Source organism: Humulus lupulus, chromosome 6, assembly GCF_963169125.1.
Source record: "Humulus lupulus chromosome 6, drHumLupu1.1, whole genome shotgun sequence".
NCBI lineage: Eukaryota > Viridiplantae > Streptophyta > Magnoliopsida > Rosales > Cannabaceae > Humulus > Humulus lupulus.
In genome coordinates this window covers 179,264,450-179,286,475 of record NC_084798.1, presented here as the reverse complement: position 1 = coordinate 179,286,475, position 22,026 = coordinate 179,264,450, and the positions used below count along the sequence as shown (strand labels likewise).

The 22,026-nt window shown below is 35.3% G+C and overlaps 1 protein-coding gene across 2 annotated transcripts; it reads right to left on the bottom strand.

The window, feature by feature from the left end:
* Positions 1 to 6,495: 6,495 nt before the first annotated feature.
* Positions 6,496 to 12,144, bottom strand: LOC133782762 (UDP-N-acetylglucosamine transporter UGNT1-like). Of its 2 annotated transcripts, none has more exons than XM_062222134.1 (10): positions 11,888 to 12,144; positions 10,291 to 10,367; positions 9,541 to 9,702; positions 9,295 to 9,428; positions 8,958 to 9,088; positions 8,812 to 8,856; positions 8,618 to 8,715; positions 7,761 to 7,868; positions 7,261 to 7,317; positions 6,496 to 7,145 (listed from the first exon to the last, which is right to left on the bottom strand). In XM_062222134.1, the coding sequence occupies exons 1-10, from the start codon at positions 11,997 to 11,999 to the stop codon at positions 7,071 to 7,073; spliced, it is 999 nt and encodes a 332-aa protein (XP_062078118.1). In that variant the 5' UTR covers positions 12,000 to 12,144; the 3' UTR covers positions 6,496 to 7,070. The 2 variants fall into 2 exon arrangements, with proteins under 2 accessions (XP_062078118.1, XP_062078119.1); XM_062222135.1 differs by having other exon boundaries at positions 10,291 to 10,956; positions 11,888 to 12,017.
* Between the last annotated feature and the right edge of the window lie 9,882 nt (positions 12,145 to 22,026).

The following is a 22,026-nucleotide window of genomic DNA, read 5'->3' as shown; positions in this document are numbered from 1 at the left end:
TGTGCAAAATTATAAATCTCAGGTTCATTGTTCAGTTGCATGCCAAAGGGGGAGTTTGTAAGTGTCATTTTTTGTCATGCATTGAACTTCATGTTATAACACTAAAAGTCCAGTAGCAAGTGGTTTCTAATTCATCACATCTTTTGATGAGTTGACTTTCTTTTTTTGTGCCTTGGGATATATATTCTCTTAATATTTCGTAAACAATGATTTCATCAAGAAATATTCTTTGCAAAGGTCTGAAGCATTCATTGCTTCATTGTTCATTTGCCCATGGCGTTTTGCTGATTCTTCACCATTCATTTCATAATTTCTAGTGTGAAGCTTGAAGGGAGTTCAAGCTAAGTCTCAAGGGGAGCTTGAGCACTAGCTGGAGGGAGTCCAGCAAACCTCAATACCAGCGGGAGGCTGGTTGCTTGAAGACTTTCACTAAATTAGGGAGTTGGTTGCTTGTGTTGTAAAGCAATTTGAAATGGAGTTTTAAATTATTTTACAACTTTGTATCTTGTAATAATTCTAGTTATTTTTAGTGGATTTGTTTCACCTCTGGACAATGTTCCATGGAGTATGTTGTGAGATATTATGGCTTAACCATTTAAAATGATTGTGTCATTTTTTATTTTTCTACACCTTTACACAAACCAAATCTGATTTTTTTTTGTTAATCTAAATGGGAAAATGAATAGTAGTAGTTAATCAACTTTCAAAATCCTTAAAAAGAGACGCCTTCATTGTAGTTAGTTAGTACTTAAACATGATTTAAAAAGTCCTTATTACCTTTAACTCAAATTATATATGATGATCATCAGTGTTGTCCTCACATTCAAACGTATATATAGCTTTTGCGTTGTGTGCATGGAAAGTCCAATGAAGGAATCAGTAGTACGGAAAATATATGGGACCATTATTCATTTCTTTAATTTCAAAAGAATTTATATATACAAGAATGAATATAAGTAGATACACATGACCAATAATAGTTTGTAATTTCCACTTTAGAAAACTAATCAATTACATGAAGAAAATTTCCTTGAAATAGCTCAAACTAATATAACAATTAATAATTACATTGTAAGTATAATTATAGAGGCTTTAGACAGATACAATTACATCTTTTAATAATTACATTTCAAAGAGTAACATCAATAAAACAGTACTACTTCATTATTGCTCTATACATTAATTAAAATTAACCAAAAGTAATAATAGCTAGGACTTTTACCCCAACATATATAAATGCGCATGAATATATATATATATATATATATCATCCATTTTTACACATTCGATCAATATTTATACGTTGATGTTGCTGCGGTAATTAACAGAAATTAATCAAGACATGGGACAAATTATATATAAAAAGAGAATTCATAACAGCAAATTAATAGAAAAATGTCAACTTTTTATTATGTGTTTGTTAATAATAAAGTGTTGGTGTATGATATGATTAAGAAATGAAATCCGCAATTCTTCTTAATTACATAAAGTTGAGATACACCAAAGTTGTAATGTGTGGACACAACTCCGGGAATTAAGGTAGAAAATGTCAAAACACGAAGTAGATAATAATAATATTTAGTACTAGCTAATTAAGCTAGACAATATCTTTGAAAAGAAGATTGGGAAAGGGAAATCTTAAACAGTACTACTCTAACTAATGCCGCAAACTAATAATCAAACTAAACTAATTAATAATGACTATTAATTAACAATACACCCCAAACGTTTTATAAATATACATATGATCGATCGAGCCTAGCTACAAATCTCTTGTTTCGTACGTGCGTACGTTGTAATATCAAAATCAATGTTGTTGACACAGTGAACTTGTACTTGAAGTTAAATGAAGATGTATCCTATTGAGTTAATTATTTTTCTGCTAGAAAATAATTGTAATGTGATCATGAAAATCTATTTTATTATGATTATCTATATATGTTCGATCACATTTAGAAAAATACATTGATTTTCAATGAATCATTATAAGAAGACCTAAACACATACAGAGAGAGAGAGAGAGAGAGACAAAGATCACTTACTTCTGCTGAATTTTGCAGTTGTTGATTGTTGAGACGAATAATGCTGATGAACCAGCTGAGCAAGAGAAAGAAGTTAAATATATATATATAGTATACGACATGCAATATTACCATGCAAAAATAAGTATATATGTATAGTGTATATATATAAGTACGGATCATTGCATGTACAAGTTACTGTAGTATATGTATATTTATACATTGGAAGAGAGAGAGAGAGAGAGAGATGAACATTGATCATCAAATAAGTATAAGTGCATGGTGTGTATGAGTAGTTTTAAAGGAAGCAATGATATATATCATGAGAAATGAAACTCAATGAAAACGAAAGTGATATTGGCGCGGCTCAATCTGAGATCGTATTTTACGAGATTAGGGATGCGTGTAAATCCGTCTTCGGATTGAACCTCACCAACATCGCTTTCTTCGATTTGCATGCTTCCCCCAAATTAACATGCACACACACACATGTATATATATATATATATGTGATGATATATATAACGCAAGTAATTAAGTTATGTATATTATTATATATGATCAATGAAGAAGAAAAAGACATGGATATTATATATATATATATAGTATGGAAGGACGGGAAGGAAGGAAGGTGTTGAAAGGGGAGTGAGTGTGCGTTGGGTGTTTTAAAGGGCCGGCGAGGAGGGAATTTGAAGAGGTGATATTTTTGGCTTTTGAGAATACAGGTTGGTGCCACTTACCTAACAAAAAAGGAAAAGAAAAGAAACTATACTTGAATAAAGAAGGGAGCAAATAGGGACCCAAAGAGAATAATCAGTTAGATTTTAGGCAATTCAATGTAGGAAAAAGGTGTGTGTCTAGCTAGCTTGGTGGGAGTAGGAGAGTAGAAGGTGAAAGAGGGTGGTGGGTTTTTAATTTCCTTCTTTATTTGGTGGTTGGAAGACGCTAGCTAGCTAGCTCATTATGGTGGGTCGGATCCTAGCTACTCCAAAACCTAACTGGATATATGGCCCCCCTCATGAGCAATTAATTCATTCCATTGAGACTGGCTCAGGGGCCCATATATATATATATATGTATGAGTGAATTAGCTAGCTAACTATATATAAAGTATCCACAGTACTAGTGGTGAGAGTGGACAACAAATCTAATAAATCTACTGTTTGCAATGGTTATGCATGTAATTAAGCACTCAGATGATCAATCAAATCACAAAAGTGCTACTAATTAACACCCACAGACATATATACACATATATTTATATAAATAGGAAAGAAGAAATTAATAAATTACATGAGAAGATGGAGGGAGAAAGTTAAAAAGTGATTTATATATGTACCCAAAGCTAGTCATTAATTGTCTTACAAAAGGTGAAAACTACTGCATGAAACTATATGTGAGCCAAACACAACATGGGATCAACAAAAACATAAGTGATATATATATATATTTGTGATCATGAGGAATATATATATATGGGAAACTATACTATACTTATATATATGTATGTTATATCAGTATATATAGAGAGAGAGAGAAGAGAGAAGAGTGATGAAGAGGGAAGCGGGAGAGAGGGGGAGAATGTATACTGGTAGGTTTGTGCCTCGGGATGGGAAGGTGAACATGGTGAGTGGAATGATGTCAAGAGGGAGCAACACTAACTTTAGGGTTTGCCATGCTTAGTTTGTACTCAAACACAAATCAAAGTCTCTCTCTCTCTCTCTCCCTGACCTCTTGCGCATGCACCTGAAATATTCTCCACCAAAAACCCCAAACAACTCCTTTTGATTGTACCCCTCTCTCTCCTTTTAGGATTATTATTATTCTAATTCCCCACCTTTTCAATTATATCATGCTTGCATTAGCAATTGATTAAAAACCTAAAGTAGTGCTAATTTTTATAAAGAGGGAATAAGATAGTTGGCTTATATATGTGTACCCTGTATAAACAAAGAGCTATATATATATATAATCCTTACTATTCCCACTCCAAACTATTTAATACTTTTTTAACTACTCTTGAATGATTAATATAGAATAGAGGTATATATTAATGAACATGAAACTTCTAATGTATCTTTTATTATAAACCCAAATTAAATTAAGTTCACATATATGCATGTGTTCATTCCTAAATTCACATTAACACTACATATATTTGATGAATAATTAAATCTCAAAGCAATTAATGTTCTTGCAAGGCTACCTTCTTTTATGGGACAAAAAAACAGTTATTGAGAGAGTTATAACACTTACAAAAACCACTACATGAATATACAGTATATATTATGGTTCATGCTGAATCTAAATTGACCACTTTAGTAGCTAGCTAGGGTATCAAACAAGTAGGTATGAACACTTTATTTTTTTTGGATAACCATAAGTTTTCTATGACTTAAGATTCTATACGTACAAACTTAATGAATGGGCGTCAAAATCTTTATGCTTGTGTAGTAGAGAAAGAAAAAAGAGATCAAGAGAGAGGGATCTTGGGAACAGGAGTGCAGAATGTCAGCGAAAGGATTTTGTCTAGAAAGAAGTTTTTTATAGAGTAGAAATGGTAGTAAAAAAAAAAAAGTTAAAATAAATTGGTGCATTGAGAGAGGAGAGAGAGACGCATAACACATTATAAGTTATTAAAGATTATTATTATAGTACTGACTACTGATCTACCCAAAAATTTGTGAGTTTGAGACAGAGAAAGCACACTTAATTAGCAAAATAATTACTAAAATAAAAAAGGAACAAAACAAAACAAACCCAAAGCGGAGACACCGGCGCTAAAGGAGCCCTGCCTTGGGTCTCCATTAGGGGACACCTTCCTTGGGTTTTGCTTACTCCTTTTTCCCATTTCGCCATACACTACTCATCAATTTTCTCTTCTTTCTTTTCTTTTCTTTTATTCTTCTTCTTTTTTTATTTTTCATTTTCTGAAGATGATTTTGGGAAGTGTAAAAGACCCCTTTTTTATTCATATAAATTTAATCTTTTTTTTTTAAATGTTACACACTTACACTAGTCTCTCTCTCTTTCTGTCATGATTTGGGGCGATAAGTTCGCGTGCCACTACCCAAACAGATTTCCCCACGCCTTAAACCATACCATTTAGCACGTACCCTTCTTTCTTCACCAGATCCTATGACTTTCTCTTTCTTGGACTAAAAAGACTGACGAGGTCAAAACTCAAAAGCCATCTCGGTCTACTTTTGTCTCTCCATTCATTTGTTTATTTTTCTTATTTTGTAGTAAGTGTTTGATATTTCAAGAAAATATTTGTATGTATAATTATGAAGAGTTGAAGAAAAATCAGAATGCCGGTCTAATTGTTCTTGAGGGTTCTTGATTAAATAAGTGAACAAAGAAACATGCATGTTTTCTAGTCATAAGTGAGATTTTCTTTCATGCTACATGTGGAGGGGGCCATGTTGGCCTTTTCATTATCAGAAAAGCAGTAACACTTTTTATTTATCTACATTTCTATGAATGGACCTTTTCTTAACAATAATATCTCTCTTTTTTCTTTCTTTTAACTCACTCTCTTTCTAATACCAAATTAGAAGCTAATAAGTCACCTTTAGTAACTTAAATTGAGGATTGCGAGATAACCCTTTGGTTTTTTAATTCAAATTGGAAAATGGGTCAGTAATAAAAAGTGGATTAAGATCATATTATTTCTCTTTCATGTATAGTAAAAATTACATAGCATGAAATGAGGAAAAGACTGTGTGTGCAAGCAAGAGAGAAAATGCAGGGTGGACTTTGAACTTTTTAACAATGCAAGAGGCATGATGGGTATGTTTCAATCATGTAAGGCAATTAGGCCAATGTCACTTGTCAGTTTGTGGAGACAAGAAAGACAACTCTCTCACTCTCTTTCTCTCAGCAAACTCGAGTTGCTACACGCAATTATGCAGTATTCTGTTCATATATGAAACTTCATTGTCCACACATGTAGCCAGGCTTTCCTCCCTAGAACCTCTCAAAAATATGTTATTCCAATCAACAAGTGGACTACTTATTGTGAATTTGACTGAGCCAAGATGTATTCTATCTCAACTTTAAGGAGAGAGAGAGAGGGAGGACCATTTGAAATTGCAAAATAGGCCCTATATCATCAAGTCTCTTTCTTTTTTCTCAAAGGATACAATCTTACCTAATGGGCCTTTGACTAATTGAAAAAAGAGTATAATTTCTTTTGCTTCAATGAGAAAAAGAAAGCTGGCTAGAATATTTCAGCTGGCAGCTCACAGTGCAATACAGGACTTTAGTTAGTTATTAACAAAGATAAAAAGGTTCCAGAAATTTCTTCACCAAACTCTGGGGATGAGGGGTCAGAAGAAGCTATTCTTCTCTCTCTCTCTCTCTCTCTCTCTTTTGTGAATGTGAACAGAAGATATATTATGCAAAAGTGTCAATAATGGAAAAGAAAAAAAAAAGGTTTCATACATATAGATGTTATAGCAAAGCAACCATATGACAGTAAAATTTTCATTTGAGAACCAAAGCCAACTTCTCTGTACAGTTCTATGATGTAACTGCAGCCAATTATCTGAGTAGAATTAAATTTTCATAACCTCAGTTGACTAGAAAAAACATGTAATTGGTAAATTCAAGTCCTGGTGTTGTCAAACATTACAACAGATAGGACTGTTACTGAAAGCAAAGTGAAAAAGGAATATACTTGTTGACCAAAAGAAGCCTAAAATCAAGTCAATTTTATGAGCTAAGCCACAGTATTATTGCAACCCCATATTAAAGATTTTACATAAAACTGAGGATGTCTGTGTTTAACAACTGATCACTAGAGATTAAGGCCATGCTCCTTTTATGATTTTAGAAACAATTGCTCGCATTACACCGGCTCATATTTTGAACCAAGATAACTCTCTGACATCTATAACAGAAGTTGCTTATAACATAAATAATCATACTTAAAACTTTAATAACCAAGTCAAAATTTCTCAGCTGATGCAGGAAGAATTATTGACCAGCCATTTCACGATTTCGACCACCTGTAATAAGGAAGGCTCTCATGTAGCAAAGTCCATCTTACTTACCTCGGATTTTAAAGTAGGCATACAAACAGGACCCAAGGAAACCAAGGGATTGTCCAACAACATTTAACTGGAGGCCAGAGAAGAGAGTTGTTCAATATGAGGAATAACATCAGAAAATTATAGACCATTTTGAATAATGGACATTGCTTTTTTAAAAAAATAAAAATAAAGCTTTCATTTACCAAATCAAAAGGAAGCCCACCAAAAATTATCCAGCCTAGTCCAATAGTAAAAAGATCCTGCAACATGTACAGGGATGGAACATAACCAGGCTTAAATAACCAACAGCATAACAGATTAGTAAGCAGTCAATTGTGACAGTTTAGCAAACAGAAAATAAAGATTTAATTGTCTATTGTTATACGTTTCCCAAGATTGCATATTCTTGTTTACAATAATATCATATTGATTATAAGATGGTGTTTTGACAGGTATCAAATTGACTCATTTCCATTATCTATTAACTTGCAACTTAATGACAATGATAGCAAATATAGACACAGATGTCCAATATAGAAGCTTATTTTTCTATCCCAATGACAATAACTACGTAGAAAACAGACTACACATAAAATGACTAACAGTTTCAGCAAAATTTATGAGAGTATATAATCAGAAGGCCAATTTTGAAGTTTTCAATCTTTGCAGGATAAGAAAAGGTTGGCATTAAGAAAACACACACCTTCAAATTACCGCAAATAGTCTGTGTGAGAGCTGAATTTAGTGTGGTATTCCAAAATACGCAATAGTTTATTAAGAAAGCCAAAACACAGGAAAGAAGCATAACAACCTGCAAAATATTATTTAATCACATAATAAACCATCTACATTCAATAAGAAAATGGCAACATGCTGTAACAGTTTGAGAAAAGTAAACTAAATATCTAATGAGGGAAAAAAATTATCGAACCAGTTTAGTTTCATGCTTGGAATTTATTGTTAAATTTCTAGTTTCTTGAAGAAGTTTCAAGGAATTTGGAAAACAAGAAAACAAAATAAAAGTATATTGATAAAAGTAACTAAAAGACTAAGTTTTAGTCCCAGCAAAAAAAAAGACTAAGTTATAGAAACAAGAAAGGTCAGTAAGAAATAACAGAACCAAGAATTTACAAGAAACCAAAGATTTTACGATCTTCTCTTTCATAACAAGAACCAAATAACATGAGCATTGAGTACAGGTAGCAACAGGTTAACAATAAGAATGTATTAATACAGCTATTCCAATAAGAGCAGAATAACACTATGACCATAACTATAAACAACAACACCTAGAAATGCATACTTGTAACTGTAGCTCAAACTGAATAACAAGTATAATAATTTTATTCTTTCTTAAACAAAAATTGTTTAAAGCTCCAAATAGGAGGCATTGGTGGCTACCGGTAGTCTTGAGATAACATCATATAGGCAGGCTGAAAACTATTATAACAGAATAAATGTTCTGCCATTCAAATTTCAGAGGGATCATGCTACAATAATGTTCTAAAAGTAATTGAAAGAAAATAAAATATTAAAAATCAATGAAGTGAAAAGAATCACCTGAAATCCAAGAGAGGATAAATAAGGAAAGTTTAACAATAGTCTGAGGTCACCATTGATTAATGTCCAAAAGAGCAAGATTGGTCCACATATTATACCTATAAGAAGCCAGCAAATAAATTTCAGAGTGAGTTCAAGTTTTCTAAGGACCCGAAAACTATCGTAGGACTTTCTGATTAAGATTTTTATCTTACCATTGGACCACATGAGTCCAAAGGTACTAAGGCCACTGGATTTACCTGAAAATTGAATGTACATGGTGCATTAAGTATTAACAATAAGAATTTTGAAACTAGGAAGCTAAACGGCGCGTGGAAAGTTTCAAGGACAAAAACAATACCAATACGAGCAATTGAAGCAAGATACACAGCTGTACAAATGTTTGCTACAAAAACAACAGCATAGCTATAGGCATCAAATGATAGATCACGAGCTCCCGCGATAAATGCACCAAGTACTATTATCCCCACACTGATGAAATCCTTGGATTTATTCCATCAAGAAATGCGTTAGAAAAAAAAAAAAAAAGAAGTAATACATGAAAACTAATCATCAGAAATTTGAAGTGTGGAAAAGGATCAAGACCACCTATCAGAAGTGGTGCCAAAGGAAGACAAAACATTTAAGAACCGATCAATAACACAATCATTGAAGAAAAAATTTAAATTATGTTGTACCTGCCAATAACTGAATATGAATGTTTGTTCCCTGACAAAAAGTACTCTACAATCATTGTAAAAGCTACTGTAGTTCTTCTGAGAGTGGTGTACATTGGGACACTTACAACACGAACCGATTCCATGGTAACCAACTTTTGCAAGAAAAGATAGATTTGCATCATTCCAAGGTAATTTATAGTAACCAATAATAACTTATAACAGCAAAAAAAAAAAGGAATAACAAGAATAACAGAAAAGACATACCATATAGAGCAAATATGATATTGCAAGAGGGAGAGTGTAAACTAATGTCTTCAATGGTATTAGAGTTGCTGGGTTTTTATTAGTATTGCTCTGTGGTTCGACTGTGAAAGAAACAATCTTCCAGAGTTTTAATGCGTAAAGCAATGCCAATGAAGATATCATCTAAACAAACAAAGAAGATGGAAAATAATTAAAAAAAAAAAAAAAACTACCTTCAGCTAAGAAATATTTAATCAGCATCTAGAAAATTTATAATGATTGTAAAGCCTCTCAGCCAGTACTTTTAGCAAAGACATTTGTAAAAGCATGTAAATTAACTTTTCCACAAAAATTATTTTGAAGCAAATTACAATAGTTCACGTGGTGATTTCTCTGTTTGGCTTAGCACCACTTCAAAGTGTTACAAAATAATTAAGCAACAACACCAAGTTTGGTAGTAGAGAAAACATGATCAACCACAACATGAGTATAAATTATTAACTATAATTCTTTATAAAAAAATTGAATTGCTCATAAAAAAAGTATTCAATGTAAGGTATGACATTTTATCCATTATAAAATGCAGATAATAAAGAAAGAGAAGGTAAAAAAAAAAGGTGGGGAGATGTAGAAATGTGATACAATATTAATTTTTTATTTTAGTTTAGCAATAAATTATTGTAAAAACAGGCTGCTATTTATTTAAAATTTGATCCTAATGTGTCCTGACTATTAAGGCTGGAAGGGTAAACCAGCTTAATAATGAGCCACCTGAAATAATGTAATGACGTTTGCATATGGGAATCTATATGAAGACAGAGCTGCTTTGTTGAATAGTACCAAGAGAACTGCAAAACAGAGTAGAGCAATGTAGTTATATATTCACAGGGAATACATAGCAGCCTTTCTGAAAAATCATTAGCAATGGTCAAACCCAGATAATGATCAAGTCTAAGTAAGGTAGAGACTTGAGCTCTACTATTATCCACCCAAAAAAAAAAATCCTTGAATTTGACCATGTTATAGATACACAAACATGTACATACATAATGTCCATATATGTTTAAGCATACAACACATACATATAGTACATATACTATTTATATACATATAAGAAGGCTAGAGAGCTGAAGGACAAAATGTTTCTCAATATCCCCAACATCAAAGTGTTATAAACAACGGTGTGTGTACTCTATAGTCACGTCTTTATAATCAAAAAGTTGAAAACCCTCTCCACTACAATTTAGTTCTGCAGAAACTCTATTATTTGTGGCCCTCATTCACATCATAAATCCACTATGAACTCCTTTTGCTCTTCCATGGCCCCGCCACTTTATCTCTTTAAGTACATCATGATGTGCCTTTCCCAGTCAAAACCCATTCCTCAAAATCGGTTCTTTCCACTCTTTGCCATTGCTTCTCTTCCTCACTTCATATCTTAAAAAACAACATAAATCCCAATATATATTATGTATAATAAATAATTATCTCTTTCTACATTTTTCCACATAACAAACAAAGCGTGACAATTAGCCACCACCTGTTAGCACAAGTGGTGGGCCTCTTGGCTTGGTAACCAAGAGGTAAGCCGAACCCCTTGCAATTGTTTCTAAATATTGTAATATATATTTATGTATATTATACTATGTATTGTGCCTTATGTTGGGTTGTACTAGTTGTCCACCTCTATGGTGGTGTTTCTGGTTCCTTCGTTGTGAGTTGTTTGATACTACTCTCCCCATAGATGTATGAAAAGATGTGTTGTTAGCATTGAAAAGTAATATCAAATACTTCGAGCTTTGCAATTGTCTTATGTATCTCCTCTATTGGGCAGTGTTCAACTTAGGATTCAATTGTGAAGTTCTGGCTCATCATGACATATTATGTACTATATTATATAATGTTATGTACTATATTTCAATATCTCTAATGATTTTAAAAAAAGAAAAAACAGATGTCACAATTAAAAGTCTTATCATAGACTTATTTTATTCTAATCTTCCCGCTTCCAGCTAAACCCTACACACTCTTTCAGAGAAAGAAAAAGAAAAAATAAAGGAAAAATTCTCAACATAATCTTAAAAATCAAATCTATCTTCACACGACTTACCTATCATGGCATCTCACCTCACACCTAACAAAGAGCAAAACCTAAGCCTGAACACTGATTTTCCAATCGTAACATATGAACTAAAAAATAATAATTAACAGATCAAACAGAAAACAATATAAATAAAAGTAACAAAATATGAAAAAACCCATGTCAGAAAAATGGCATAATGATCCTCTAAACAAGCATGGAGCGAAATGCATACATTTAAAAACAAGTGTTAAAACAAAACCCAGAAGAGAAAATGGTTGAGAGAACCTGCCGAAACCATGTAAGAGACGGCAGCGTATGCTCCTTTCTTGGTCATGGCTGAGGGAGAGTCTTTCAAAGAAGCAAAGACTGGTAATTTCTCGTTGTTCTGGTAAGCCATATTGACACACTGTCGAACCAAAAAAAAAAGGCCAAGCACAGCCAAGCTCTCTGTCTCTTTCTCTCTCTCTGCTCTCTTTGAATCCGACAATGGAAGAAGAAGAATACTAAAAAGCAGAGGACTTTGGAGCAACTTTTTAAATAAATAATGAATGTTTCATAAGAGAGGTAGAATATTTGAGTGTCAGTGCCGAAGAATACGTTCGCAATGAACACGTGGCAAACTTTGAATCAGTAAGGTCCACCGTAGTTCTCCAGGACCCACCTATTTTTTTATAATATTTTTTTGTCTAGGGAATGAGTTTTTGGGTTGCATTGACTACAGGTCAAAATAGTAAGATTTAATAAAATATTTGTGAGAATGGGAATGTTTTAGAATAGGGATTTATTTCAAGATTTTTTTTTTCTTCTTTAGGTAGAGATTAGATTGATTAGTGCAATAATGAGTTGCAATATTTTGTTTGAGCAAAAACTGAATTTTTTTTTTCACATAAATAAAGAAAGTAATCTAGAAATTATAATCGGAAAAAAGTATGTTCTACCAAAATATTTTTATTTTTATATATTATACTATTAACTACTTAATTTTAAAATTATAAATATTATTTATAATTTTAATAAAAATTAATTTACTGTTTTAATATATATATAATAGAATAAATTATAGTTCAATAGTATATATAAATATGTATATTAATAATCTCTATATATATATATATATATGATATATAAACACAACGTTGGCATGGATATATATTTACATGATATATATATAAAATACAATAATATTTAAAAAAAAATAATAGAAATAAAATAATAATAGAAAAAGTCATAGTGTAGAAGGTAATATATATGCCTCAACTATATTTTAATTTCTAATGTATGTCACAATGTCTTTTGGTGAATTTGATGAAGAAAATAAACTTCAATCACTTGATAATAAACAAATTATCACACAAATTTATAAGATAAAAAAATAATATGTATGCATTTATTATTTTTAAATAAATATAATTTAATTATTTAAATTATCATAAAATATCTTAAAAATATCATATTTTATTTAATTAATTAATAATTTTTTATTTAAGTTTATGTTTGTTCTAATTTTTTAATTTGGCAGTGCTAATAAAAGATTATATATTATATATTTAATATAATATTAAGTTTAAGTTTAATTAAATTTTATTTAAGTTATAAAATATATGGTTTTATTATTTTTAAATAACTATCATGGTAAATATCTCAAAAATATTTTATTTTAATTTTCTTAATTATTTATTCATTTAAGTTTAAGTCAAGTTTACAATCTACAATAAAATATAATAATATTTTATTAAAGTTAACAAGAAAAAAATAAAAAATAATTAAATCGAAGAATTTTTGTTATCTACACATTTTTATAAGGAAAGAAAAAGTGAGTTAAGTATTTTTGTTGGTTTTAACATTTTTTTTAACCGTTTTTTCTAATTCTTAACTTTTAGTTACTTTTAACGGAAATATACATGCAATCGTTTTTTTTAATTCCTAATTTTCAGTTACTTTTAACAGAAATATATATATACATGCCTATATATTCTTATAATGAAGCATATGATCAATGACTTTAATTGCTATTACTTATCTATATATACTGAAAGCTCCTTACGCATGAATAATGGAAAAAGTATGGAAATATCATGTGAAATTTTTTAATATGCCAATATAAGTTACTATCACAAATATATGATAATTTTAATTTTTTTTGGACAAAAATACCCTTAACATTCAAATTCCTATTTTCTCTCTCAGTCTGAACTCTCTCTAACGTTTTTTATTGCATCACTCTCTCTCATTCTAATCTTGTAGATCTCGAAAAAATACCAAAATTTAAAAAAAAAATCAATCTTAAATAGATATTTGAGTGAAAAAATATGAACCTCCAAAGTTTTTATCAAATTTCAATACAGAGTATCGAAATTGCATCAAAAAAGTATTATTTTGGTCAAAAATAAGTTTTCATGATTGCATCGCAAAAGCATCGAAATACCATCGATTTTGCATCGAAAAAGTATCATTTCGGCCAAAAATCAAGTTTCATGATTGCATCGCAAGAGCATCGATTTTTCATTGAAAAAATATCATTTTGGCAAAAAAAACAAGTTTTCATGATTGTATCGCAAGAGCATCGAAACACCACCGATTTTGCATCGAAAACGCATCGTTTTGGGCAAAAAACATGTTTTCATGATTGTATCACAAGAGCATCGAAAACCATCGATTTTGTATCGAAAAAGCATCGTTTTGGGCAAAAATCAAGTTTTATGATTGCATCGAAACACTATAAAATTTTGCATCGAAAAAACATCGAATTAGCCAAAAAAAACTAAGTTTTCATGATTGCATCGCAAGAGCATTGAAACACCATCGATGAATGCTCTTGCGATGCAATCATAAAATCTTGATTTTTGGCCAAAACAATGCTTTTTCGATGCAAAATCGATAGTGTTTCAATGCTCTTGCGATGCAATCATAAAAATTTGTTTTTTGGCCAAACCGATGCTTTTTCGATGCAAAATCGATGATGTTTTGATGCAAAATCGATTGTATTTCGATGCTGTTGCGATGCAATCATGAAAACTTGATTTTGGGCAAAACGATGATTTTTCGATGCAATTTCAATGTTCTGCTTGACGAAAACTTTAGAAGTTCATATTTTTTCACTCAAATGTCTGTTTCAGATGATTTTTTTAAAATTTTGGTATTTTTACGAGATCTACAAGATTAGAATGAGAGAGAGAGAGTGCGAGAATGAGAGACGTTAGAGAGAGAGAGTTCAGACTAAGAGAGAAAAATGGTGTTTGAATGTTAGGGGTATTTTGTCCAAAAAATAGAAATTGTCATGTATTTGGATAGTAACTTATGTTAGTATATTAAAAAAATTTACTAAGTTATCATGCATATAACATGAAATTTCCCAATAAGCATCAGTATATTATTTGTTACACCCAAATTTCGACTTCCTCATAAATGAGTCTCGAAATGTAGGCTCGTAAAGTGTAAGCTCGAAAATGTTAAATAAGGGCTCAACACTTATATAAATTAACATGTTTTCTGATTTGTTCTTATTGGCCACCGAGCACCAGCTGAGATGGTTTGAGCTTAAGCATCAAGCTCGAAATGATGGATCTTCTCTAAAGTATATGAGAGCAATTCGAACCTTCATTGCAAGCTCAAAAAGGTTGATTTCTAGGGGTTAAGCTCGATGAAATTGCTCGCTAAGGATGAGGCTAACTAAGATGGCGAGCTTGTGGTGTTGGTTGATCTCGAAAGTATGTTTGAAGTCGATAGTCTAGTTTGAACGTGGTTGTTGTTAGGAAATTCCTATTTCTTTGGGATTTGTTGTAATCTGGTAATAAATCCCGATTATCATGGGAAATTAAGTAATTAATGTATTTATTTGTATTATTTCAAATTTGAATTGTAACTTCTCGAAATAAAAGGGAAGATATTTTGTTAACCGATCTATAAATAGACTGGAGAGTTTCATCTGTGGATACGCACAATTTGGTACTGAGAACGCTAAATTTCTTTGTAAAAGCTCTAAAAGAAAATCATCAGTCAATAATACTGACTCGTGGACTAGACAGATTTTAACTGCTGAACCACGTAAAATTCTGATTGTTCTTCTTTATTTTTTTAATTTTGTGTTTAGTGTTCTTCATATTCTAGTTGACGAAAAACGACGTCAATAGTTTGGTGCTTTCATTGAGAGCATTAAGCAAGTCATCAGATTGTTTAATCAGAAACCTCCTAAATTACCAATGGGCGTCACGAACAACCCCAGTACTGGTGGGCGACCATTGCCCCAAATACCGAAGGAACAAACTCCTCGCACTGAAGATTACCCGCATTGACATGGGAAGTAGCCTATGGCTGACTAGGGCCCAGTGGAAGGGAGTGCTTCCTCTAATTCCCAGGGACCGCCTACTCCCAGGCCTGACAAGGATCTCTACTATAATCCAGAGAGATACATTCCTATTGTTGAACTAGAGAATCGCTAGCTACGCCAACAATTGGCGGAAGACACAAGGCGCTACGAAGAGTTGGCCAAACAGGTTGCTGAGGTCTAGGCACCACCCCGGAGGCCAAGAGGATGTCCCCGAGGGAGCACGGCCGCTAGGAGAGCTGAGAAAGGGGCCCAACAGGCTCAGCCGAGCCTAGAACAAATCTTGGTGATGAACGCCCTAGGAGAAATACTCGAGCTGAGGCTACTGAAAATCCGACTACGGAGGTGTCTACATGAACGGGGAATAACTGAGCTCCTCTAGAAACTCGAAACTCTAACCCTATGCCAGTCAGGAACAACCCGGATCCTGTCCAAGCCAATTCTGGACCATCTAGACCCAATAATGGGAGGCCACAACCATCACCTATAAGACATCCACCCTCTCCTATCAGACACCCCTCACTAGTCCGAGAGGCCCCACGGCCAGCACCACAGAGGCCCTATCACAGTGGCAGTTGAGATGGGAACCGTCAGGCCAGACCCGGACATAGGAGCGAAAGGAAGCCTACTCTAGAACACAGGGCTCCCCAACCGTTGGGAAGCCATGTGTCGAGATCACAAATTGCTGGGGCGAGGAGGCCAGTGGATGATCCACCTCGTAACCACCAAGCCCCTCAGCCAGAGAGAAATGTTAGGTTCGTAAGTGGGAGCTCAGACTACACTCGGTCTATAAGCATATATAATATCGAACCCAGGAATACTGGAAATCAGGGCAATCATCTTGACCTTCGAGATCACCTGAACCATAACTGGGGGCCGGCCAATCCCACAAACCTTGATTTATGCAACCATTTGAACAATCGAAAGCAGCCGGCATATGAAAACCAGATAACCCTATACCAAGACAAGGGGCTGGAGTTTTTATAAACAATAGCCAGCTCCCCCAGGTTCAAGCTTGATCTCCAGTGGACCTATTCGAGGAGAGAATTAACCAGCTCGAAAGGGCATTCAAGCTTCTACAGGATGAAAGGAAGTTTGAAGACTCTGATGAGGAACTCGATCATTTTGCCTTGCATATCTCCAACACTCCATTTCCATAGGGGTTTAGGATACCCCATGTAACACCATTTGATGGGAACTCAGACCCATACAGTCATCTAAGCACATTCAATACCATCATGCAAGCCAGCAATGTTGGTTATGAGCTCCGATGTATGTTGCTCCCAGCTACTCTGACGGGACCAGCAAAAAACTAGTTCGAGAAGTTTAGAAGACATTCGATCTCATCTTGGGATCAGCTAGCAAGGGAGTTTAAGAAGCAGTTCAAAGCCATGGTAGGCATCAGGCCCGAAGCCTCGGCTTTAATCAACGTCAGACAACAACAGGGAGAGTCACTAAAGAGTTACCTTATAAGGTTTAATATAGAAGTGACTTGAGCCCGCAACGTCGATGACAGTGGCCAGCCGATGGCTGTAAGAGCTGGTATATTACTAGGGAGTCCCCTTTGGGAGGATATGCAAAGAAAACTCATAAGGTCATTAACCGTGTTCAACAGGAGGGCCCAGAGGTTTTTCAATGTAGAAAAGGCGAGGTCAGCATTAAATCTGGCCTCTTAGCCCGTAACTACAATGATAAATGTTAACTCAGCCTCGACCTTGGCTACCCCCTCGACGTCAAGACCCTTTGGGGATAACCCTTCAAAAAGAAAGAAAAATGAAGGGAATAACCCTGAGGCTGATGGGGGGAAAAAGAAGAAGGGAGACAAGTATTTCTCCATGTACACAGTATATACTGAGCTCAATGAGACTCGGGAGAATATATTTCTTGCCAATGAGAACCAGGTCCCATTTAGATGACCTGACCCAATGCAAAATCAAAAGGCAAAGAAGGACTCCAATAAATATTGCAGATTCCACAGGGACGTCAGACATACCACTGATGAGTGTCGACAACTGAAGGACGAGATCGAAGGCTTGATCTTGAGGAGATATTTTAGACAGTATGTGAGAAACCGGAATCCCAATCAAGCCTCGACATGACAAAGGGTAGCGATTGAGCAATCTGTCCAACAGAACAACTCCCAAGCACGGGAGGATGATCAACCTCCCCCTACAGATGGGGAGGATGTGGTAACCATCTCTAGGGGACCACATCTTGCATGATCGGGTAGAAACGCCCAAAAGAGACACATAAACGAGCTCAAAATTGGAGACGGTTCTCCCTACAAGCCTGAACCACGAGCTCCGAAGCAGCAGAGGGTTGAAACTCAACCCATCACTTTTACAGAAGAGGATGCATCACACGTCTAGTTTCCTCACAATGACCTCCTGGTCATCACGCTTCAGCTCGCGAACATGAGGGTACGCAGGGTCCTAATTGATAATGGGAGCTCTGTGAATAACCTTTACAAGGTCACTCTACAAAATATGGGACTCACACTTTGAGATTTGAAAGTCTGTGCAACCACGTGGTACGAATTTTCAGAAGAAGGGATTGCTTGTACGGGATCCATTGAACTTCCTTTGAACTTGGGAGACTATCCAGTTTCAGTAACCAATATGATGGAGTTCGTGGTGATGGATGAACCGCCGGCCTACAACGTAATACTCGGGAGACCAACCCTGATTGGGTTGGGGGAAGTATCGTCTGTTAGGCACTTGGCCATCGAGTTCCCGACGTCTAGTGGCATCGGGACGCTAAAGGGAGACCAGATCGCAGGAAGGGAATGCTACAACATTTTCATGAGAGGGAAAAACCAAACAAGTGCTTAGACACTTGTGAGTAGGAGATGGACGAAGCCATCTTCAAGATAGAAGAAGAGATCGACCTTAGAGTCGAGGAAAGGGCCGATCTCGAACCATTAGAGGGGCTCTAAGAGGTAGAGCTCCATGAGAAAGATACCATGAGGGTGGTAAAAATAGGAAAAAATCTTTCTAAAAATGCAAGATAGAAATTAACTTGCTTTTTTAAATAAAACCAGGACGTATTTTCATGGTCACACTTGGATATGGTAGGGATTAGTGTGAATGTCATAAGCCATGCACTCAACGTTGATAATAGCTTCCCTCTGAAGCAACAAAAATGGAGGCTCTTGGACAACGACAGAAAGAAAGCCCTAAAAGAGGAGGTCGAGAGGTTAAAAGCAAATCGATTTATTCAAGATGCTTTTTTATCCCGATTGGATCGCCAATACAATGCTGGTCCCAAAACCCAATGGCAAATGGCAAACATGCATTAACTATTCGGACCTCAACACGGCGTGCCCCAAAGATTGTTTTCCCTTGCCTTGAATAGACCAGCTCGTAGATGCCACTGCAGGCCATGACATCATGTCATTCATGGATGCTTATTCTGGATATAATCAGATCGCCATGCATGCACCAGACCAAGAACATACGATCTTTGTAACTGACAAGGGATTGTACTGCTACAACGTCTTGCCTTTCGACCTCAAAAATGTTGGAGCCACATACCAAAGACTGGTAAATAGGATGTTTGTTGAGCAGATAGGGAATAACATGGAAGTTTATGTGGACGATATATTGGTCAAATCCAAACATAACAATAACCATGTGGATGATCTCGCTAAATGTTTTGTTGTACTACGAAAAATACAATATAAAACTTAACCCACAAAAATGCTCATTAGAGTATCTTCGGGTAAGTTCCTTGGATTCATAGTAAATGCTTGGGGCATAGAGGTTAATCCCAACAAGATCAAGGCTTTAATAGACATGCCCTCACCTCGAAAACATAAAGATTTCCAAAGCTTAACTAGACGAATGGCAGCCTCAAGTAGGTTTATCTCAAAATCTACAGACCAGTGCCTCCCATTCTTTAATCTTTTGAGAGGGGGAAAAAAGTTTGAGTGGTCGGATGAGTGTGAACTCACATTTCAGAATCTTAAGAAACACCTCGCCAAACCACCGATCTTGTCTAAACCTATAGCAGGAGAATTTTTTTACTTATACCTCGCCACGATCGAGCACGCCATTAGTGCAGTACTAGTACGGGAGGATAAGAAAATACAAAAATCTGTATACTACGTCAGCAAAAGATTACTGGGGGCAGAATCTAGATACCCATTAATGGAGAAACTGGTTCTGAGCCTGATGCACACATCTTTAAAGCTCCAACCCTATTTCCAAGCACATCCTATTCATGTGTTAACTGACCAGCCACTGAGGCAGGTTTTATCTAAGCCTGAAGCATCCAGAAGACTGTTGATATGGGCTGTCAAGCTTGAACAGTTCGAGATTACTTATCATCTAAGAAAAACAATCAAAGGGCAGGGTTTGGCAGATTTCATTGTCGAATGTACTGGGATTTCCAACGATGAAGTCGTAGCCCCAACCCGCGAGTTGTGGAGACTTTATGTCGATGGATCCTCCAATGAAAATGGATTGGGGGCAGGAATCATTCTAATCACCCCAACAGGAAACCGCTTCCACTCGGCACTAAGGTTTAGATTCAAGACATCAAACAACAAGGCTGAATACGAGGCATTATTAGCAAGATTTTGAATAGCCACCGAGCTCAAAGCAAAAGCCATACATTGTTATAGCGACTCACAGTTGGTTGTTAACCAAGTCCTGGGGGAATATCAGGCTCGTGGTATAAAAATGGTCGCTTACCTGGAAAAGGTAAAAGCAGCACTCGAAGGGTTTGAGTTCTACACTATAGAACAAGTCCCATGAGAGCAAAATTCAAATGCAAATGCATTGGCCAGGCTCACCACAACTAACGAAGCTGATACACTTAACGTGGTTCCAGGAGAATTCCTACCAACCCCGAGTATTAACAAACTTGATGAAGAATATGTAAGTATGATCAACTCACAACCCACCTAGATGACCCCAGTAGTTGACTACCTCGAAATCGGAAGTCTCCCAGCAAACCGGAACGAGGCTAGAAAGTTTATGTACCAAATTCCAAGATATACTATTTTGGAAGGAAAATTGTACAGAAGGGGGTACTTTATGCCATTACTTCGGTGTGTAACTCCTCCCGAGGCGAATAATATTTTGGAAGAAATCCATGAAGGATTTTGTGGAGGCCACACTGGGGGGCATAGCTTGTCAAAAAAAGTGATTAGGCAGGGGTACTTCTGGCCCACAGTCAAGGATGACTCGTTCGAGTACGTAAAACGTTGTGATAAATGCCAACGGTTTGCCTCAATACCATGAGCTCCACCCACCGATCTCCCCATGGTCATTCACAATATGGGGAATTGACCTCATAGGCTCCTTGCCAACTGGAAAAGGTGGAGTAAGGTATGTTGTGGTCGTAGTAGATTATTTCACAAAATGGACCGAATTTGAACCCTTGGACACTATTACCTCAAAGAAATTCCTAGATTTTGTAGTAAAAAATATCATCTGCAGATATGGGATGCCAAGGAAGATAGTATCAGATAATGGGACCTAGTTCAACAGTGATTTATTTACACATTTCTGCACACAAAATATGGAATAATAAATACTTTTTCCTCTGTGTCCCATCCCTAGTCAAACGGTCAGGTCAAAATAGTCAATAAAACCTTAAAGAGCTCCATGAAGAAAAGGCTAGAAGAAGCAAATGGGAGATGGCCAGAGGAGCTGCCTTGAGTCTTGTGGGCTTATAGAACCATAACACAAACTTCAACGGGGCATGTCCCCTTCTCCCTAGCTTATGGATGTGAGGCCATGTTACTTATCGAGGTCGAAATCCCAACAATAAGGCGCGATGCATATGATCAAGCCTCGAACTAATCTCAGCTCAAAGAAAGTCTAGATTTCATTGAAGAAAGACGAGACGAAGTCCAATTAAAAAATGTTGCATACCAGCAATGAGCTACTAGATATTTTAACAAGAAGGTCTGAGATAGAAAATTTGTATTGGGAGATCTGATACTAAGGTGCATGTTTTTGGCCACGCGAGACCCGTCTGCTAAGGCACTTGGACCTAATTGGAAGGGACCCTATCAGATCGAGTCTATTATTCGACCTGGAGTGTATAAGCTAGTGAGGTTAAACGAAGAATTGGTTTCGTGAGCTTGGAA

Bases quoted from the DNA above. Each gene is read 5' to 3' on its own strand.
- LOC133782762 (XM_062222134.1), bottom strand. From the start codon at position 11,999: ATGGCTTACCAGAACAACGAGAAATTACCAGTCTTTGCTTCTTTGAAA. The intron at 9,089-9,294 runs GTACAACATAAT...GGATTTCATCAG, and splicing joins TCATATTCAGTTATTGGCAG to TGTGGGGATAATAGTACTTG. The intron at 8,716-8,811 runs GTAAGATAAAAA...GGCTTCTTATAG, and splicing joins TGGACTCATGTGGTCCAATG to GTATAATATGTGGACCAATC.